We start from the raw sequence: 18644 nt of genomic DNA, 5'->3' as shown, positions 1-18644 counted from the left end.
GCTTAGTCATCACCGTTTACGTCCATTCCGCACCAACTGTCCTAGGACAGACAAACTTGAAGCGGCAGCAGAGTTCAATTTAGAATTAAATACGTATGTGAATATTCCCCCGGAAGCCTTCTCCTTGTGACAGATTATTATTCAATCCAATCAACCCCGAAGCTTACGAAGATACTCTTTTAATCGTTCCCCATCCCGCACTTCAAACTATGCTCTAGTGCCATCAATATCAGAACATGTTGGTTGTCAAATCATGGAAGATTCTGCAGATTTCTGTTGCGATTATACTTACGTGGCTTCTCCTCGCCTTATGCATCCGTTATAGCGATCCGGAAAGATGGTCGAAGAGCCTGTTTCATTTTTCAATTGAGCCTAGAGACAATTTGAAGGCTTTTGCTCATATCGACAATGAAACTCTTGGGGTTAGTTTCGATGGCCAGATTCATGATTTGTGATACTTACAAGCTTTCACTTAGTTTGAGCATGTCTTCGCTATAGGCATGAAAGAGCGTCCCGACAAGCGCGATTTCCTTACGTTAGCGGCCTTAGAAACTGGCTTCGAGGTTGACTGGCTGGACGGGGTGAGACCATCTGAGCTGCGGCAGAAAGCTATGCCAAACGTGAGCAATCTCTATTATTGAAGTCAAGTTCCCACATAACCCTGGTACAGGGATATAATCTCTCATCTACGGCGCCCACTATGATCGCATGCTGGAGAGCTCATCTGAATGCTATGTTCGAGTATGTTGTTCAGTTTAATTGCGTGACCTGAATCAACACCCACTAACAATTTTTTAGAGTTGTCCAGAGAGGTTATTCCTCTGCGCTGATTTTCGAAGATGATGCCGACTGGGATGTGAATATCAGATCACAGTTACGCGAGTTTGCTCGTGGGCTGCACGCTTTACAGGGCAATGAGCATGCCTCGACACAGCACCCCTATGGAGTAGACTGGGATGTTCTTTGGATTGGAGGATGTGGGTCGGCTCCATTTCCCGACGAAACCCAGTTCTACGCTGTACGCGATGACCCTACATGTCCGAATGTCGAACATCGATCAATGCTTGGTGGGGTCCCTGATAGCTTGAAGTCGCAGTTTCCAGAAGACTCGACTAGGTTTTCTTTTAAAGCCGAAGCAGGCTGTTGTCTATATGGCTATGCCGTTTCGAACAAGGGGGGCAAGAAAAATTATCGCTGAACTTGAGCTTGATCATATAGAGGTACCAGTGGATAACGCTTTGAGTGACTTATGCGGAGGTAGGTCTGGTCGCCGACAGATTGATTGCTACGCACTATTCCCTCAAATTATTGGTACCTACCGACGACCTGGGCCATCCTCCCGGGATTCGGACATCAACAGCTATGATGAGAACGTTATTCATGAAGAGGAATCGTGGAACACGGTGTACAGCGCCAGGCGCAATATCCAGCGACTTGTTGCCGGTGAAGACACTGTCTACTCACAGTGGAATGATCAACCTTGGACGGCCAAGGAGATCAACCCGAGAGAATTCACCCACCCCAAAGGTCAATTGGTCACCTAGCTCAGTCACCCAACTTCACTTTGCGAAGTTTACGGGGAATCTTCAATTGTTTCCTGGGGGCTTTGATAATTTTTAGACGTGTTGGAATTGTGGATATTCGGGTATTATCTCAGAACAAATACAGCAACGGTTTACTCGGTTTTAGCACTTATAATCTTAAATTCCCAAGAATACTTTCTTAGGTCATGTAAGACATTCCAATCGCTTTCCGGACTACAGTTCTATTAGATATTGCTCTCGGTATGCATGGGTGTGATCTTCGCAGCGAATACAAGTTCTCAATATTCAATTAGTCCACATTTTCCGTAGAGCCTCTGCAAGACAGAAAGTTCGCCGACCGGATCTGTTCTGACAATCTTCAATAAGTCCTATTGTGCGACGCCTTTCCAACACTCCTTCGGTAGCCGGCAATATACAAGCATTGCGTCGAGACTAGACTCCAGGTATCTGGCACACCAGAGTTAAAAACAAGGAATATCTGCTCGCGAGATTTCTCGATTTGGCGACGTTGGTGGAGGAATTGCATTGAGCCCAGGCAGTGACTTTCGGCAGGATCCGGATCAAAGTTAAGGTTTAATAAAATCTTCGAGGCATGGTACACTTGATATGCAATCGCTTGAGATGAAATGAGCATTGCACCTATTGCGTAAACTCAGGGCTTATGACAGCAGATTCTTACTCAGGTCAGGTGATATCCCCCCAGTCATCCCTTTTACTTTAGTATCTTCTAAGCATACTCTTGAAGTCTATAGTAGAATATAGACTACTTTACTTTATATACTATCTTTTTAATTGTGAATTCATTGAAATAAACATTGGAAACTAGAAATAAACTGTTGTAACTGCCCCCCATTGGCTTATCTCATCCAGATACCGAGGTACCTTGCTCCACCCACGGCAGACATGCAAACATTCAAGTGCAATTCTCCAAGTTTGCAAGAGTGATCGATCAGAAATGATCAATTGATCAATTGATCGACAATCCAGCTATAAATATACAAGTTCACCTCACTTGGCTAACAACTACCACGGGCACAGACTGCCACTCAAACAAGCTTTTATCATGTCAGCCTCACACCCTTACTACCCCCTCGGGGCGAACATTGTCGGTTATTCGCCCAACCAGACCTCCGTCCTCGAGCTACTCGTCACGGCGGGTGGAGGATGCGCGGCCTTGCTGGGATTGACTTTTGCCGTGGCCAGTTATGTGCGCCCATCGCTGCGAATGGCCGATCGGATCGCCATCTTGTGGTTTGTGCTCTGTATGACATCCTGCCAGAAATGGTGCCCTCTCCCCCGGAGCCGGGCCAGAGTTGAGCTAATGAGTGAAAACATTGGAAATGCAATAGCTGGGACTTTACACTGCTTCTTCGAGGGCTACTTTATGATCCATCATGACCACATGGCCTCGGCCCAGGATCTTTTTGGGCAGCTCTGGAAGGAATATGCCCTGTCCGACTCTCGGTACATGACCTCGGACACGCTGGTGTTGTGCATGGAGACTATGACGGTGGTGAGTGTTGTGTACAGTACTACGAGTACAGTATTCCTGCCCAATGCAAATATAACCCACTAACTAGTATCCTCTTGTACCAGTTGTTGTGGGGACCTCTCTGCTTTGTCGTCGCCTATCTGACCGCACGGCGGCATTCCCTGCGACACCCGATGCAGTTGGTGGTGTGCATGAGCCATCTCTACGGGGATACGCTGTATTATGCGACGAGCCTCTTCGATGACTATGTGAATGGAGTGGCATACTGCCGACCGGAGGGGTATTATTTTTGGCTGTATTACTTTTTTATGAACTTCATCTGGATTGTGGTTCCGGGTTGTATGCACTCCTACACGCAGACGCAAACACAGACACAAACACAGATTAATACTGATACTAATTACTGGGCAGATTACTTTTATGACAGCATCTCCACCATTTCGGCCGCGATTCGGGCCCAGCAGGTGTCAGACGAGCGGCGCAAAAGCCAGTAGAACACCTCTTTCGTCATCGCCACGGGTGGGTGGATTTGTGGATTTGTGGATGTGGTGGTGGTGGGGAAGGGGAGTCTCCCAATGGGCACAGGCACAGGCACAAATCATGCTTGGCCCTGGTCGAAATCAAGATGAATGAAGGGAAGGAAATAGAAATGATGCTTATTACTAGTAGAATATGTACCTCGTGTTCTGGTGTATGGTAGTAATACGAGTATGAATATTTAATATTGCGGGAACAAGCTCGGCTTCACCTGGGATACTAGGAACTATAGTAGTAACTACTAACCACTAACTACTCAGTACACCGCTATACACACACATGCATGCTGGGGACCAACGCAGAGCAAAGCAATGCAGATGGGACCACCTGGACACTCGACGCGTCGCCTTAAAACCGGTTAGGGCGTCGTCTATTCTCTTCCTTTCCTTTCCTTTCCCCTTTCCTCCCCAGGCCAGGCCTCAAAGGCAAAGGCAAAGGCAAAGGCAACACTAGGCGAAGCCAAGAGGGCGAGACCTCAGCTTTCATCCAGGTGAGCTTCAGGTGAGCCTCCAGCCGACCAAATCACGCGCAGGCGAACCTTGCAGAAATCAAACCTTGTCCCCCTCCAAAAGACTCTAAAACCAGCCAGAAACCAGCTGCGAGCTGAACTTGGGCTTATTGGACGTCGATCAGCGGTTTCCCCGGCAGCGTGTTTTGGACAGCCGCAGTCTTAGGTTAGGCTGGTCACCTTGGCTTATCGCGGGCGGTGGAAGACTCCAACTCCGATCAGCTTGTTTACTTTCCCTCCCCGCCTCCGATCCCAGCGCAGAAGAAGCAAATCCAACCCAACAGATGCCGCAAGTTCGAGATCTCTGATCGTCAGGATCAAAGCGAAGCCTAAGAGCCCAGCGTGGTGAGTGACCCTAGCTCCCCTCTTCCGCCCCCAAGGTCGACATCCATGGATCGTGTCAACAAAGTCAACAAAACACATATCGGCCGCCCGCATGCTCAACATTACTCGATTGCATTCAATCTGAATCGTGGTATTGACTCTGTATTTTACCACAGATATCGATGCCATCTCCTGCGACGCCGCACCGGCCGGCGAAAGGTGGAGGCACCGCCAAATCCACCCCGACAAAGCCGCTGGATATTGGTCAACCGCTGGGCGTCCACGATACAAATACCGTTCGCTCGAGAGTGCGAAAATGGCAGCAGCAAGGTGGAGGAGTAATTACGATCAACGATGGAGCCTACGATGACGACGAGGAGAATGCGATCCAGGAAAAACCCAAGCCCAAGCCGGTCAAGGTCAAACCCGATCGAGTCGAGAAGCCTGTCAAGGACAAAGAAAAGACGGCCACGGCTCCGGCGATGCGCAAACGCAGTCACAGTACCCCACGAAAACGAGTGATCAGTGATGAGCATTGGAGGAGAAACCGATCTACGACCACAGTTTCAACGACACCGCGGCACCTCCCTGCCCCGAAGCGCATCAATGAATACACGACGAATGACGAGTCGGAGACCTCGAAACCGAGGAAAGATGATAAAAATGAAGATCTGGACAAGGGTCGTGATCCCCCTCGGTCCAGAGCCCGGCGCGACACTGTCATTTCTCGGTCCCCGACCCGCGACTGGAAGCGCGCGAGCTCCCGCAAAGATGTTTCCTCCGTTGCAGATAGTGATGCGGAGACAGATCTCCCTCGGTCGACGGTTATGTCAGATATCCCCGAACGTCAGAAGCGACAATCACCGCCTCCCGAGGACGTGGAATGGGCCAAGAGCGAAGCAGACTTCACCGAGTTGTCGCGGAGGCGTGCTCGGGGGCCAGTGAAGGGGCCAAAGGGGGGAATCTTCGCGCATATGCTGGACGAGTCAAGAAAGATGTTCACCAGACCAGAGGCTGAGCCACCTAGGCCTGCTCCTCCGCCAACCGGAAACCGCGGAGCTAAAATTGAAGCATGGCTGTCCGGGACCTCGGATCCGTTCCTAGAGACGGCGAAGAGTCAAAGGGTGATATGCCCGGTCCTCTCGACATAAAGTCAGCCCGAGCGCGGCGATCCCAGAAAATCACTGATGAAATCGCCTCGAGCACTTTCTCACGGTCCGAACTATCGGTGGAGAGCGAATCACGCCCAAAGAGTTCCCATAGCCGACACTCCAAGGACAGGGATCGCCCTTCATCGTCCGAGAAGCCTCGCAAGTCCCAAGATCGTGATGCGACATCGAACCCCAAGCGGTCCAGCGTAGACAAAAAGGTTGAAAGACCATTAGCACTCCGCATTCGAGAGGACAAAAAGCTCGACAAGCCATACGAAGACAGCCTTGCACCCTCGGAATCTGACCTCCAACCCTTTTCGGAGGGATCAGAGGTCTCTGCGAACAATGCGCCTGTTCCCACCGGCCCCAAACGGCCTTTCCCAACTACCGGGAACCACAGACTCTCAACGATCGCATCCAGCGAGACCCTAAGTACTGTCCTGGAGGGATCAGATGATCCCAGCAAGACGACATCTCCTGAAAAGCGCATCCCCAGACCGTCGAAGAGGCAGAGGAAGCTGCCGAAGAAAAAGATCAATTCGATCCTGATTCGCTACCCCAAGTGACATCACAACTCAAGAGACGACTCACCACGCATAATGATCTGATGTCCGTGTTATCGGGTCCTGGCCGAAGCAGAAGCAACCGATCCAATCGAAGCATTCGCTCTAATAAGAGCCGTCTGGCCAACGCAACAATTTCCGACATCATGGCCGAGCTCTCCGGCGACGAGACAAAGTACATGCGCGAGCTGAAAACTATTGTTGGTGGTGTGATTCCAGTTCTACTGACCTGCGTGCTGTCGCGTTCTGATTCAGCTATTGCCGCGGGCCTGTTCCGGCCCTCCATGGATCCGACTGACGATGTGAACTTCTCGAAGCCCATCGTTAATATGGGCGTGGCCATTGAGCGGTTGAAGACGTTGCACAAGCGAATCCCGCAAGATAACGCCGACGCATTGCTGACGTGGGCTCAAGGGGCCCAGCGCGTGTACCGCGAGTACCTCAAAGCCTGGAGACTTGGCTTTAAAGATGTCATTGTGAACCTTGCTCCCCTGGAAGAAGACGAAGCCAATCAACTGGCCGAGACCAGGAGTTTGGACGAAGGTTTGGAGCGCGACGAGAACGGTGATGTGATTGGCAGTGATGGCGAGAAGGTTGATGTCGCTTACCTGCTGAAGCGACCCTTGGTCCGCCTCAAGTACCTTTCCAAAACCTTCAAGGGAATCAATACTTTACAACCTTCGCCTAAGGCGGAGGAAGTTGCAGGGGTTTATCAAGATCTTGTGACTGATGCACGCAAACGAGCCCGAGACGAACGAGCGAGGCTGGAAGATGAGTCTGCCTCCAACATCGATGCGACCCGTGCACGAGACCCTGCGACCTTGGGTGTACTCCAAAACATAAATGTTGATCACAGCCGCCGAGTCAGAGCTCGTGACTTCTTCAATTTGTCTCTATATCATTCCAGCGGGCAATTGGTTGACTGCCGGGCGGAATTGCTCTATCGAGACAATACTCCAAGCAACGGACCTGGAGGTGATCTGATGATCTGCGAGATCGATCATTCGGAACGTTGGCTTCTTTTCCCGCCAATGGATTTGCGATGTGTTTCGGCCCGTACTGGCGATAGCAAAGGCGAGATTGTACTCATGCTCCGCAGTGCCCCGGATGCAGAGAAGTACTGGCAGGAGCTCATCTCCCTTCGTATCGACGAAGTCGAGGTTGGTCTTGAATGGATCCAGTTATTAGGCTCTGACCCCATCCCTCCGACGATATTCCGAACTCAAAGCTTTATCAGCCGAGCCAAACAGCACAAGGCTCGCAAGTCAGATGTTGAATCGCCACCACGACCCAATGCCAGCGATGTTGATATTCCCATTGGCGAGAAGCCTTTCAGCAAACGCCGCTCTTTGACACCAAAGGAGCAGTACTCCGAACCTAGTACAGTTAACTCTGCTATTACCGAGAACAGAAGCTCTGTCTGTTCGACCGCTACTCGTGAAACTGATTACACCACCGGAGGATCGGAGCTCTCTACAAAACAGTCTCGTCCCGGTCTACCACTTCTCCCCTCTACTGTAAGCTCGGAAAAGTCTCCGTCCGGCTTGAAGAGATCCAAGGCGAAGCGAATGTCCCGCTACGGGGATAGCCCATCAGAAACACCATCTTCTCCAATCGGTGCTCCAGACAATGCCGTGGCCCCTCCAGCGCCTCAACCGCAGCCGGAGCCGGAGCCAGAGCCAGAGGCCCAGCCCAAGACACTTCAGCAACCAGAACCCAGATTCTATGGAGGTAGCAAGGATACTTCTAAAGATTCACGCTTGCCAAAGCCCAAGTCTCCCCCCGAAGACACCGCAAGCCCCTCGTGGAAGAGAATCCCCGGAGGAATCGCCGCGCGTATCGTCCACGCCGTCAGCTCATCTTCCCCAAATTCCCAAGCTTCGCAGTGCGAGCAGCCAAACTCATATGTCTAGCCCAACTAGCGTTGACGTTGATGCGGAAGAGGACTATCCTCCCCTCGAGTCTCTGCCTGATCAAGAAGAAGAAGTTCCAGAGACTCCCACAAGAACGAGAAGAAAGTCTCGGCGCAAGTCCAAGCATGATGATAAGCACGACGATGCGCCCCCGCCACCACCACCTCATCGCTCCCCCAGCGCAAAGGTGAACAACAACCAGCCTACTCTCAGCCCGTCAGCTGTTCGTCTCAAGCGCCGTGGATCGTCCCCTCTGAAGCACGAATATGAACCCTCTACTGCTTCCGACTACTCAGAGACCGACTCCGATGCTTCGACCGTGCGACATTACTCTTACTCATCGTCCGAATATTCAAGATCTGATTCTGAATCCGAATCCGACTATTCGTCAGAATCAGAGGACGAGGCTCATCTCCCCAAGCCAAAGATACACGATACCGCTACCGCTACCTCCGAGACAAGCTCTCTGTCGCCTTCCAACTCTGCATCGCAGAGTGGCTACCGTACAGTTCCCGTACAACCTACCAAGTCGACCAAGGTCATTGCATCTCTTTTCGCATGGTCAGATAAAGGTAGCTGGGAAAGTCTGGTTCCCGACGAGTGTAACATCGTCGTCAGCCCGGGCCTCATTGAAGCATTCAAGATGACTCCTGATTCCAACACAAATTCGTCTGATCGATCATCCCGATCGTCGCGTCCACTCATTTCTATGGAACTGACACCACTCGTTCCCCTCCGCCGCGGAACCGCTATCGATATCAGCGTCCGCTCCCCTCCAACTAACCGATCCAAGATCACTTCGAGCAACAATATCATGTTCCGCTCCCGCACCCCTGACGAGTGTGATTCGCTTTATGGCCTCATCAACCAAGCCAGAATCAATAACCCCACCTACATCGCCCTCCAGAATGCCCGTGGCAGCACCTTCGACAACCCAATCCCGAACTACGAGCCAGATTCCAAGTCTGGTGGTGCCTGGTTCGGCTTCCCTCGTCGCAGGAAGAGCTACCGCGCCTCCAGCTCCCCCCGTTCTCTCGCCGAAGGCTCCGAGAGCAGTGTAGGCACCATGAGCTCCGCCTTCTCCGCCCTAAAGCGCTTCGGCGGCGGAAGCAAGATGTTTAACATCTCTCGCTCGACTGTGGAATCTCGCAGCGGCCGTGAGGGTAGCATGTACTCCGGCGAGGAGGGGTATAGCCACTCACCATCTGGTGGAATCGGCCGCATCGCCGCCGCCATCAAGGGCGCCGATGGCATCGGTCTATCAAATGCCAAGATCCGCATCTATCTCCGCGAAACCGCCTCCAAGTGGCGCGACATGGGCGCTGCCCGTCTAACAATCATGCCCGCTCCTCCCAAGAACCCTCCTTCTCGCCCTGGAACCGCCGTCAGCGGCCGTAGCGAGGGTAGCGGCACACACGGCGATGGAACCGGCTCCTCCCCTCCAAGCTCCGGCGCGACAACGCCCCGCCGTGACGTCGAAACTGAGAAACGTATTATAATCCGCGGCAAGACCCGCGGAGAAGTGCTTCTTGATGTCTGTCTTCCTGAAAGCTCGTTCGAGCGCGTTGCTCGGACGGGAATTGCTGTCTCTGTTCATGAGGATACTGCCGGTGGCGGCGTCGCGAAACAAGGAGGTGTTACTGCTAGCTCTCAGCGCATCTATATGCTTCAGATGAAGAGCGAGGCGGAGACTGCTTATACATTTGGCCTTGTTGGTAAACTACGATACTAGGAGTTCGAAGTCTGCCGATGTGATCGGGCGCTGGAATTGGCTGGGACGGACGGGACTGGGTAGGGCTGGACTTGTGATATCCGCATTGGCTTTTGGTGCATGGTGAATGGGATGGGAGGTATTTTTCTTGTGCATGACTTATTTGTCTATTTTCATCCCCCTATTTTCATTGTTTCATTTTTTTATTACATTAGTATCTTAGATATCTCCCTGTCGTCTCTCGACTATTTTCTTTTGTACATTTAGATTTCATGCCAATTGATTCGGCTTGTGGATTCTGCAATCTCTAATTCTTTTCGTTCTTCCTCGTAGGGTAACCTGAGAATTGGATTATGTCTCCCGACTGCTGCTGCAAGATATTCGTCGCCACTGCTAAAAACGGTGGCGCCCAATGCTTTCCCATGAATTTCTTCTAGTCTATTTCTTGTACGGTTCCCCGATCCCCAGACGGCCACAAGGCCACACCCGGTCTAACACCTTGGCAGATTGCACCCTCAAACAAGCAAACATTCCAACATTCAGCTGACATCGACCTATCGCTTAACCAAGTTCAAGATTAGCCGTGTCACCAAGCTCGACTAATGCAAGACGGGCTAGATTCTTCCCGCCACTACCCCTCTAGTACATACTAAGATCAATCTCATTGGTGGAAGCAAGAGTACACATGCCTGATTCTTGACCTCCATCCCAGCTCTTGCAGGACTACTCCTATAAATGGTAATCGTGGATTTATGATAGGAGGACATCATCACGTCGCGAATCTGCGTCCCACAAGACCCCCTCATCTTCTATTCTAGGAAGACAGGGTTCCGGTTCCTAATTTAGCCTTATTTAAGACGTATCCCGGTTGTCAGCATGCTTTGAAAAAATGTACTTTTATGACTCGGATGCCTCTGGGATATCCAAAAATTCTTCAGTTGGTATAATCGTCTATTTTGTATACGAAAATGCTGCTCGAACGGGCATGGTTGGCTTTGCTTGGACTGGGGGCATACCTCGTCCTGCGAAGTATCTACCGTCTTTTCTTCCACCCTCTGCGAAAAATTCCTGGTCCTAGGCTGGTGGCGATTACCCATGGTGTTGAATTCTATTACAATTGCGTGCTAGATGGGAGATATATATTCGAAATTGAAAAAATGCACCAGAAATATGGTATGTCTTCAATAACTTGAAGTATACTTGAATGTACTACTAGTACTAGTATTTACCACAACAGGTCCAATTGTTCGAATCAGCCCTAATGAAGTGCACATCATCGATCCTCTCTTCTACGACGAAATTTACGCACCCAGTAGCCGACGACGGGATAAGGACGTGAGAGTCACTAAAGCCACCGGAGTCGAAGGTTCTATGATAGCAACTGCACCGCACGACCATCACCGTATCCGCCGAGCCATTCTGAGTGAATTCTTCTCTCGGCGCTCAATTCTCAACATGACTCCAATCATTGACCAATACCTACAAAAGCTTGGAGATCGCTTAGGCCAGCTCCACGGCAGCAAGACAGTCGTCCGTTTAGACAACGCCCTGAACGCGTTTACCTCTGATATCATCACTGAATATTGCTATGGGAAAAGTTGGGGATTTCTGGAAGACGAACACTTCAGGAGTGATACTCGCGGCGCTCTTCTGGAGACGGCAAATACTCTGCACGTCGGTCAATTTGCACCGTGGCTTATCCGACTCCTCCGTAGGATACCAGTTCACCTACTCCGCCGTATGCAGCCTGGAAAAGCGACTATCTTCGAGGCTATGGAGGCTGTATATGACCAGGCAGTATCGTCCTTTAAGGTTCCTCCTGAGACGCTCATCGGCCCAAACGGAAAAGAATGAGAAACGAAACATGTTTGATAATTTGGTTGATCCTGCTGTCCCAGCCTCGGAGCGGACACTTGATCGTCTTCAGGAGGAAGGACTGGTTGTCCTGGGGGCGGGGACAGAAACAGTGGCTCACACACTGACTATATCAATCTTCTATCTTTCGAGGAATCAGGAGATTCTGCAACGATTACGCACCGAGTTAAAACAAGTGCTACCGATACCGACTAGCAATGCAAGCCTTTTGGAATTGGAAAAGTTGCCTTATCTAGTCCGTGTCTAGGATCGTCCCAAGCTTCCTACCTGTGATCCAAAGCTAACTTGTGACTTAATATAGACGGCGGTTATTTACGAAACTCTTCGTTTAGCCTACGGCCCTATCACTCGCATGCCTCGGGTTGCACCGACTGAAAGCTTGAGATATGGGGAACATGTGATTCCTCCCGGTGTATGTGATCTGATCTGATCTGATCTGACCCGAAAAGCAAGGGCTTAGCGCTGTTTGAAACTTGAAACTAATAAACCTACTCGTTATGCTAGACCCCAATGTCTGCTATCACCTACTTCATTCATCGCGATCCAACTCTCTTCCCCAATCCGGACAAATTCGATCCCGAGAGGTGGCTTCAGGGTAGTCAGAGTGAGGACCTGAAACGGTATATTGTCAATTTCACTAAAGGAAGTAGAGGTTGCCTGGGTATTACGTGAGTTACTTGATCTCCTCTACATAGTCTCTGCTTTTTGACGCCTTTGTGGGGGAAATGTATTGACTTTATTTCTAGATTGGCGTATGCGGAGATTTACAAGGCTATTGCTGGGCTTGCACGTCGCTTCGATTTCGAATTGCACGATACGTCGATGGAGGATTTGAAGATTGTTGGAGAAAGAGTTTTTGCAATTACGAGGCGCGGTCAGACTCAGGTGTATGTGACAGTCTCTGATTTAGCCAAGATGTGACATTGGGCTGCCTCAGTCGGGTATGATTGGATTTGAGATGGATTATGTTTTGAGTAGGCAAAAATTGATGAATCGTCTAAAATGCCAATGAAATGATGAGTCTTGAGAACAGGGCGACTTAACTCTGCTCTGTAAATGAATAGATCGGATATAGGAATGGTGCTTCAACTTTATATTCTCCACCAAGTCGATCGTCAAAATGCGTCTCCTTATTTCTTGTCGGGTGGTGGGCTGCGTGTTTCCACTTCCGCTCCACTGGTCTTCTTGAAGATATACCCTATTCGGTTGCACTCGTCTTTGAGTAAGGAAACAAGCACATCATCATCGACAGCAGCAGCAATATCTTCATCCTCATCGGCGCCTGATGCGAGTAAAGCAGGATTGATATGCATATACTGAGCGAGAGACTGGTGCATCTTCTCCTTTTGATCCTTCACCTTGCCTTTCTCTTTCTTCGTCGATTTGCGGCGCGATGCTTCGCGGATGGAGCGCTCTTGCTTCTCCATGTCAACCTCTGAAGCTTTCATCAGGGCAGGAATATCTAATTCAGGCAGTTCATAATCGGAGTCGACATCGCTTAGCTCTGAAAGCTCCGAATCTTCGTCCACCCTTCGCTCGGTCGGGGTAGCCACTCCAGATGATGGTAACGATGCAATTCCCTTTCCACCACACTCACATCCCAGTAGATCGTGTGTTTGACAGAGACTTTCCTCGTCCAGACGAAAGAGATCTCGCAATTCGGCGGTGGAGAATTGGGAAACACTGTCCTTGTTCTCCATGACACTGTCGGCCAGTCCGAGTTTGGTAACCTGGCGCTGCCATATCTTTTCCTCCAAGCTACCCTTGAGAATCACGCGATAGATGCGACAATGATTCTTTTGTCCATCGCGATGAATACGAGCCATGGCTTGGATGTCTGTCGCAGGGTTCCAATCCACGTCGAAAAGAATCAGTCGGCTGGCACCGATGAGGTTGAGGCCCGTGCCACCTGCTTTTGCGGATAGTAGGAAAGCGAAACACGATTCAGCAGGCAAACGGTTGAAGTCGTCGACGAGTGGCTGTCGTTTCTGAGCAGGGGTACTCCCGTCTAATCGGAGAAAAGGTAGACCAAGAGATGTGAGAAGTGTCGCCAACAGATTTAGAGTGGAGGTATAGTTAGAGACCAGGACGATTTTCTCTGAGGTTTTCGTACTCATGCTATCCAGAATTTGATCCATTACCCGGACTTTGGCGCTTGCCGATGGAGAAAAATGGCGCATGAGGTTGGGCGGCAACGACTCCAAAAGGGCGGTAATGGTTTCGCTGGGCTTCTTGTCACTGTTCTTTGCGGACAGGAGGGATGGGCTATTGCAGAGTTTCTTCAGAATTGTGATCAGTTGTAGAGCACTTTCAGCGTTGCCCATGGCAGTCTGGAAAATGGGTGACGCGAGAACAGCTTGGTAGATGTTGGCCTGTGCACGAGTTGGATTGCAGAAGAGAACGTATTCGGATTTTGGCGGTAGATACTTTGCCAGGACGTCGGCAGTTCTGCGAAGAATAAACCTCGAGGTGAGCTCCCTGAGTTCTTCACCTCTGGACTCGCCCTTCTCAATGTCCTTGCGTGTTGCTTCCGGTTGTCTGCTTCGAACAATTGGCGTTTCAAACTCTCGAATAAACGATTTGAAAGTTCCGAGGACGCCGGGGTTGACAAGATCGACTGCTGCGAAAAACTCCCGCAAGTCATTTTGGATAGGGGTTCCAGAGAGAATGACCCTCTTCGCGGCGTTGAGGGATTGGATAGCTTGTCCACTTTTGTTCTGTAATGTTTTCAGGCGATGGCCCTCATCTGCAATGATGATATCGACGCCAGATCCTTTGGCCAGGCCCTCTTGCACCGTTCGGAGTTTCTCGTATCCTACAATCATGATGCTGTAGGCTTTGCCTTTGGTAAAATCAGTCAATCGTTTCCGGTTGTCATCCATAATAAAAACCCCAATCCGCTCATTTCCAAGCCACTTGCGGATCTCCTTTTCTCCAATTCGTGATAAGGGTCACCGGGCAAACAATCAAGGCCTTTTGAATGACCGGGGCGTCTCCGTAAATTGGATTCTGCTTTAGCAATGTCCATAGCAAAGTGATGGTCTGGAGGGTTTTTCCCAGGCCCATATCGTCCGCAAGAATCGCTCCCTCTCCATTAAAGTCCCGCATCCCCATTACACACTCATAGAGAAATCGAACACCCTCCCGCTGGTGTTGTCGCAGGTTCTTTGTCAATAGAGGATCCACAACAACATCCACGATTTGTTTTCCTTTCGGGACCGAGCTTGGACGAGGCATGACCAACGCCCCAACCGCCTTGGGGTCATGCCGTGGGACTATTTTGTCTGCGCTGATCGGAATTACCGTGTCCTCCAGAAACGGCTTTTTATATGCGCCCAGTCCGGACTTTTTGATCGCAGTTCCGGTTTCCAACGCTGAAGAAGTCCTCTTCAATGCGCCTGTAGCTATGGCGAGTGAGGAGATGCGCCCTTCAGCCCTCCTCGATGTGGGCAGTGGTGTTTTCTTGGAAGGTACAGGTGGCGACGGAGCGGGTTTCGAATCTAGAACAAATTTTCTCGAAGACAGGAATTGTGCGCGGGGTATCTCGGAGTCAAGTTCGACTTCCTTCCCCCCAATATACAGCATGGTCCCTGGCTCGAGGCTCGATTCGTACATGGCGCGTCCCATTTCCTTGCCTCCAATGTCGCGTAGGTAGACGAAACCTTGGCGGGATGCGAGTATTCCATCTCCATCCCATGTTTTGTTCTTCTTCGTGCTCGGTTTTCTCCTATGCCGAAGACCTGTCAGTTGGTGTTCCGAATCGGAGATTGCACGAGGGATGAGCCACAGGCTGAATCGACTAACCAGAGCGCATTGAAGAATTTCTCAAACGATGCATCTTCCTTGGAGACAGTTCCGGGTGCGGCTTTCACCGTTGGATCCTTGCCGACATTTTGGACTTGTAGCAGAGGCTTTCGGCTCGCGAGAGCTGCAGGTCGCGTTTCGGAGTCGACTACCGGGTCTTCCTTCTCAAGGCGAGGCTTCTTGGTGGGGTGTTCCTGCTCGTCTCCCTTTTCAGTGGATTGGTCTGGTTTCCTGATCAAAGGAGGTTTAAAGGGCTTGAAAACCATGGCGTCTGTAGAAGGTTAACAAGCTGCGCGGTCCGTGGAAAGACGCGACTTAGGAGACACGCAGTCACGTGACGGTGGTCAATATGTGCAAAACGAGCAACACATCGACCAAACCTTGGAATTTGGGAAACTCAGCCTTACAGTGGTTATTTTTGGAAAGGAACCTTGGAAATGGAAAGTATAATTTTATCAGATTTATCATTTTTTAGCTTATCAGTTCCAAGCATGTCGTCTAGCAAAAAGGTATTATTTATGGGGTGTGTTGTCGGAGGTACTATATACAATACCAGCATATCCAACACGATTAAGACGATACACAGAAAGAAAATATCACATCAGTCACATAAAGTAGATGCATTAAAATAATGCGAGATCATGAGAAATGCAAAGTTTTGAAGTTGAAGCGAAACAAAGTGGTATATGCGATCAGAAAGCCCTTCATTGGTCTTCCGTAGAACACGACAATCTGCGATACAAGAGGCTTATTTGGCATCTTCAAGCACGTGCTTGTCGGTGATAGGGATGTTTTTCGGTCCCTCGTATGAGCCCTGGCGGATGAACCACCAAATGGCAACAAAGATGGACAGGCCACCGGTCATCAGACTGGCGTAGTTCATGTCCTGGGCCGTAAACTCGGCTGTAAAGGGGAAGCAGAAGATGATGACGAAAGCAATAATGTAGATGCAAGCGAGAGTGTTCACGACAAATCCAATTTTGTTGTTCATGAAGAAATAGCCGGGGACAAAAGAAGAACGGCGGCTCAGGATATGGGGAAAGATCGCCATGAAGTACGATAGACTGGACAGCTGAGCGAAGCATCCGACGAAAGCCTGGAAAGCGGTCTGGGATCCCATATAAATACAAGCCAGAATCGTGACAGTGCAGCCGCAGACGAGGGTGGCGTTGAAGGGGTTCTGGAATTTGGTGCTGATGTGGCCAATCCAGTTGGGGAAGGGAGTGGCGCGATCACGAGAGATAGTCCACAAGGTGCGACCGGCAGTGATGTAGCAACCGGCGGCAGTGATCATGGTAGGAATGAAGGCGATGACCAGAAGGCCAACGGCACCACTGCCGGTGCCAGTAGCTTGGCGATAAATCTCCGCGAGAGGGAACAGCTTAGAATTCGCCACATCATCGCGATTCTGGATGGAGTAGAAGATGGCCACCATGTAGCAGACACCGGTGATGAAGCCAACACCCATTTGAGCGAGCACGGCCTTGGGGATATTGCGGCTAGGCTTGGGGATCTCTTCAGCCAAATGAGTCGAGCAATCGGGGGTACCGACACTATAGGCGCCATTGAGCATGCCCAGGACGAAAACAAAGCCTGGCTGGGTATAACCAGTTTTGTTGTCAAAATCGCCCCATACGTCAAAGTTCGATCTGTAAGGATTGCCATTGACATAAGGCATCACAGCACAGACGATGATTGTGATGAAGACACCAGACAAAATGAAGAACATTCCCAAGTTGCCAATCATGGGCAAGAAGCGGTTCATGAATAGCACGATGCAGCAGCAGATCCAGGAGCAAAGCAACATAGCGACGAAGATGTTCCAGGTACGGGTTCGAAGCCGGGGTGCATGAGCGCATACATAGAGACGACCTGTTGGCCCATGATGAAGGACATCGAGGCAGCACCCAGAATCCAGGCCAGGCAATTCCACCACCCGGCGAAGAAACCGCAGACGCGACCATATCGACCAGCGGTAATAGTTGCCCAATGGTAGACACCACTCGACGAGGGCATACCAGAGGCCAACTCAGCGATAGAGGCAGCGACAAGCCAGTAGCACATAGATACAGCAATACTGTGGACCGGGTTAGCCGAGACATGGCCTTCGAGCGTCATCCTGTGTTGGGTGGCGAGGGGGCATACAATTCATAGATAGTTCCAGCCAGTCCACCGTTACCCAATGCAGTGACCACACTACCACCTTGGGCAATCCATGTGTTACCTGTAGTCACGGCGACGGCACAGATGCTCAGCAAGCTGAAGTTGCGCTCGAGTTCCTGTTTGTGACCAGAGGCGTTGACCATTTCACCCTGGTTGCTGTTACTATCCTCAGCGGCCAGCTCGGCGGAGGCCTTGGTCTTCTCATCGTATTCAATCGACATGGCGAATTCACGTGGCTCGGCTTCCCGAGTCGATTAGGGGAGAGCTTAGAAGAGAAACCGGTATATACCGTAAATAATCGGATGATCCGAACGGATCGAAACGGGCCAAGGGGGCTTGCGTTCCGAATCTCACAACTGCGGGCGTGGACAGGTTGGAGAGAAAGGGGGAGAATGACTTTCGTTCTTCACCCGGGCCGAAAGAATGAAGGAACCGAAGTGAAGTTGAGAAGAAAAGGAGCAGCAGCTCAAGGCTATATTATTTTGCGGTGGTGGAGAACTGTACAACTCCCACGAAGGGGGTATCGGGCACATCGGTCTGCTCAACCGTGAATGCATTCCTGTACTCCACTCTTCCTAGCCACTCTAAATGACTGAAACCCCAATCTCCATCCAATGGGCTACCGCGGGGCACCAAATGGAGTGACCACCGGCATTATGTGGGTCACGGCAAGGGCAATGAACTGGGCTCATTGGATGCCTCCAAGAGGCGAGTTGAGCCAAACTCCAACGAAACTCAGCCATCGACGCGGAGAGCCAGTACGCACCTTACCTAGAAGGGGAGCTTCAGCAGAAAGAATTTTCCTGCTCGGTTCAGGCCACTCATATGGTTCCTTGGCACATCATTCCATGTACCTTCAGTTTATCCCTGGCCCTATGAACGTACCGGTTTCCTATTCCTGTTTGATGCTCCATGATCTGGAGGCAAAGCCTCCCCAGTTCTGTGGAGGATGTGCCGGATCAGTGGATAGGGGGGGAGAGATGAGGGGATCCCCATTTACACTACAGTACCTGGAGGATTCTACATTCGTCGCAGTACTACTACTACTAGTCAGACACT

The 18644-nt window shown here is 50.6% G+C and overlaps 6 protein-coding genes across 6 annotated transcripts; 4 read left to right on the top strand and 2 right to left on the bottom strand.

The window, feature by feature from the left end:
* Nucleotides 1-236: 236 nt before the first annotated feature.
* Nucleotides 237-1544, top strand: N7509_011719 (uncharacterized protein; the record flags this gene model as incomplete). The annotated part of the gene is made up of 5 exons (XM_056636356.1): nucleotides 237-422; nucleotides 477-620; nucleotides 671-741; nucleotides 799-1072; nucleotides 1131-1544. 5 exons carry the CDS (start codon nucleotides 237-239, stop codon nucleotides 1542-1544), a joined length of 1089 nt encoding a protein of 362 aa, XP_056482386.1.
* A 1063-nt stretch (nucleotides 1545-2607) lies between these two features.
* On the top strand, nucleotides 2608-3530 carry N7509_011718 (EXPERA domain-containing protein; the record flags this gene model as incomplete). Its single annotated transcript, XM_056636355.1, has 3 exons — nucleotides 2608-3057; nucleotides 3141-3375; nucleotides 3448-3530. 3 exons carry the CDS (start codon nucleotides 2608-2610, stop codon nucleotides 3528-3530), a joined length of 768 nt encoding a protein of 255 aa, XP_056482385.1.
* A 1057-nt stretch (nucleotides 3531-4587) lies between these two features.
* On the top strand, nucleotides 4588-9764 carry N7509_011717 (uncharacterized protein; the record flags this gene model as incomplete). Its single annotated transcript, XM_056636354.1, has 4 exons — nucleotides 4588-5483; nucleotides 5510-5988; nucleotides 6042-8004; nucleotides 8033-9764. The coding sequence occupies 4 exons, from the start codon at nucleotides 4588-4590 to the stop codon at nucleotides 9762-9764; spliced, it is 5070 nt and encodes a 1689-aa protein (XP_056482384.1).
* Nucleotides 9765-10711: 947 nt separating this feature from the next.
* Nucleotides 10712-12539, top strand: N7509_011716 (cytochrome P450; the record flags this gene model as incomplete). Its single annotated transcript, XM_056636353.1, has 6 exons — nucleotides 10712-10916; nucleotides 10981-11525; nucleotides 11593-11853; nucleotides 11920-12030; nucleotides 12123-12286; nucleotides 12365-12539. 6 exons carry the CDS (start codon nucleotides 10712-10714, stop codon nucleotides 12537-12539), a joined length of 1461 nt encoding a protein of 486 aa, XP_056482383.1.
* A 209-nt stretch (nucleotides 12540-12748) lies between these two features.
* N7509_011715 (DEAD/DEAH box helicase) lies at nucleotides 12749-15688 on the bottom strand (the record flags this gene model as incomplete). The annotated part of the gene is made up of 3 exons (XM_056636352.1): nucleotides 12749-14545; nucleotides 14583-15345; nucleotides 15423-15688. 3 exons carry the CDS (start codon nucleotides 15686-15688, stop codon nucleotides 12749-12751), a joined length of 2826 nt encoding a protein of 941 aa, XP_056482382.1.
* A 482-nt stretch (nucleotides 15689-16170) lies between these two features.
* On the bottom strand, nucleotides 16171-17806 carry N7509_011714 (uncharacterized protein; the record flags this gene model as incomplete). The annotated part of the gene is made up of 3 exons (XM_056636351.1): nucleotides 16171-17071; nucleotides 17284-17499; nucleotides 17568-17806. The coding sequence occupies 3 exons, from the start codon at nucleotides 17804-17806 to the stop codon at nucleotides 16171-16173; spliced, it is 1356 nt and encodes a 451-aa protein (XP_056482381.1).
* Between the last annotated feature and the right edge of the window lie 838 nt (nucleotides 17807-18644).

This window comes from Penicillium cosmopolitanum (genome assembly GCF_028827165.1).
Source record: "Penicillium cosmopolitanum strain IBT 29677 chromosome Unknown utg000011l:1.0-3548175.0:1.0-3550911.0, whole genome shotgun sequence".
Lineage (NCBI taxonomy): Eukaryota > Fungi > Ascomycota > Eurotiomycetes > Eurotiales > Aspergillaceae > Penicillium > Penicillium cosmopolitanum.
Note: the sequence above shows the minus strand (reverse complement) of the source record. Positions and strands in the feature narration are given on the sequence as shown.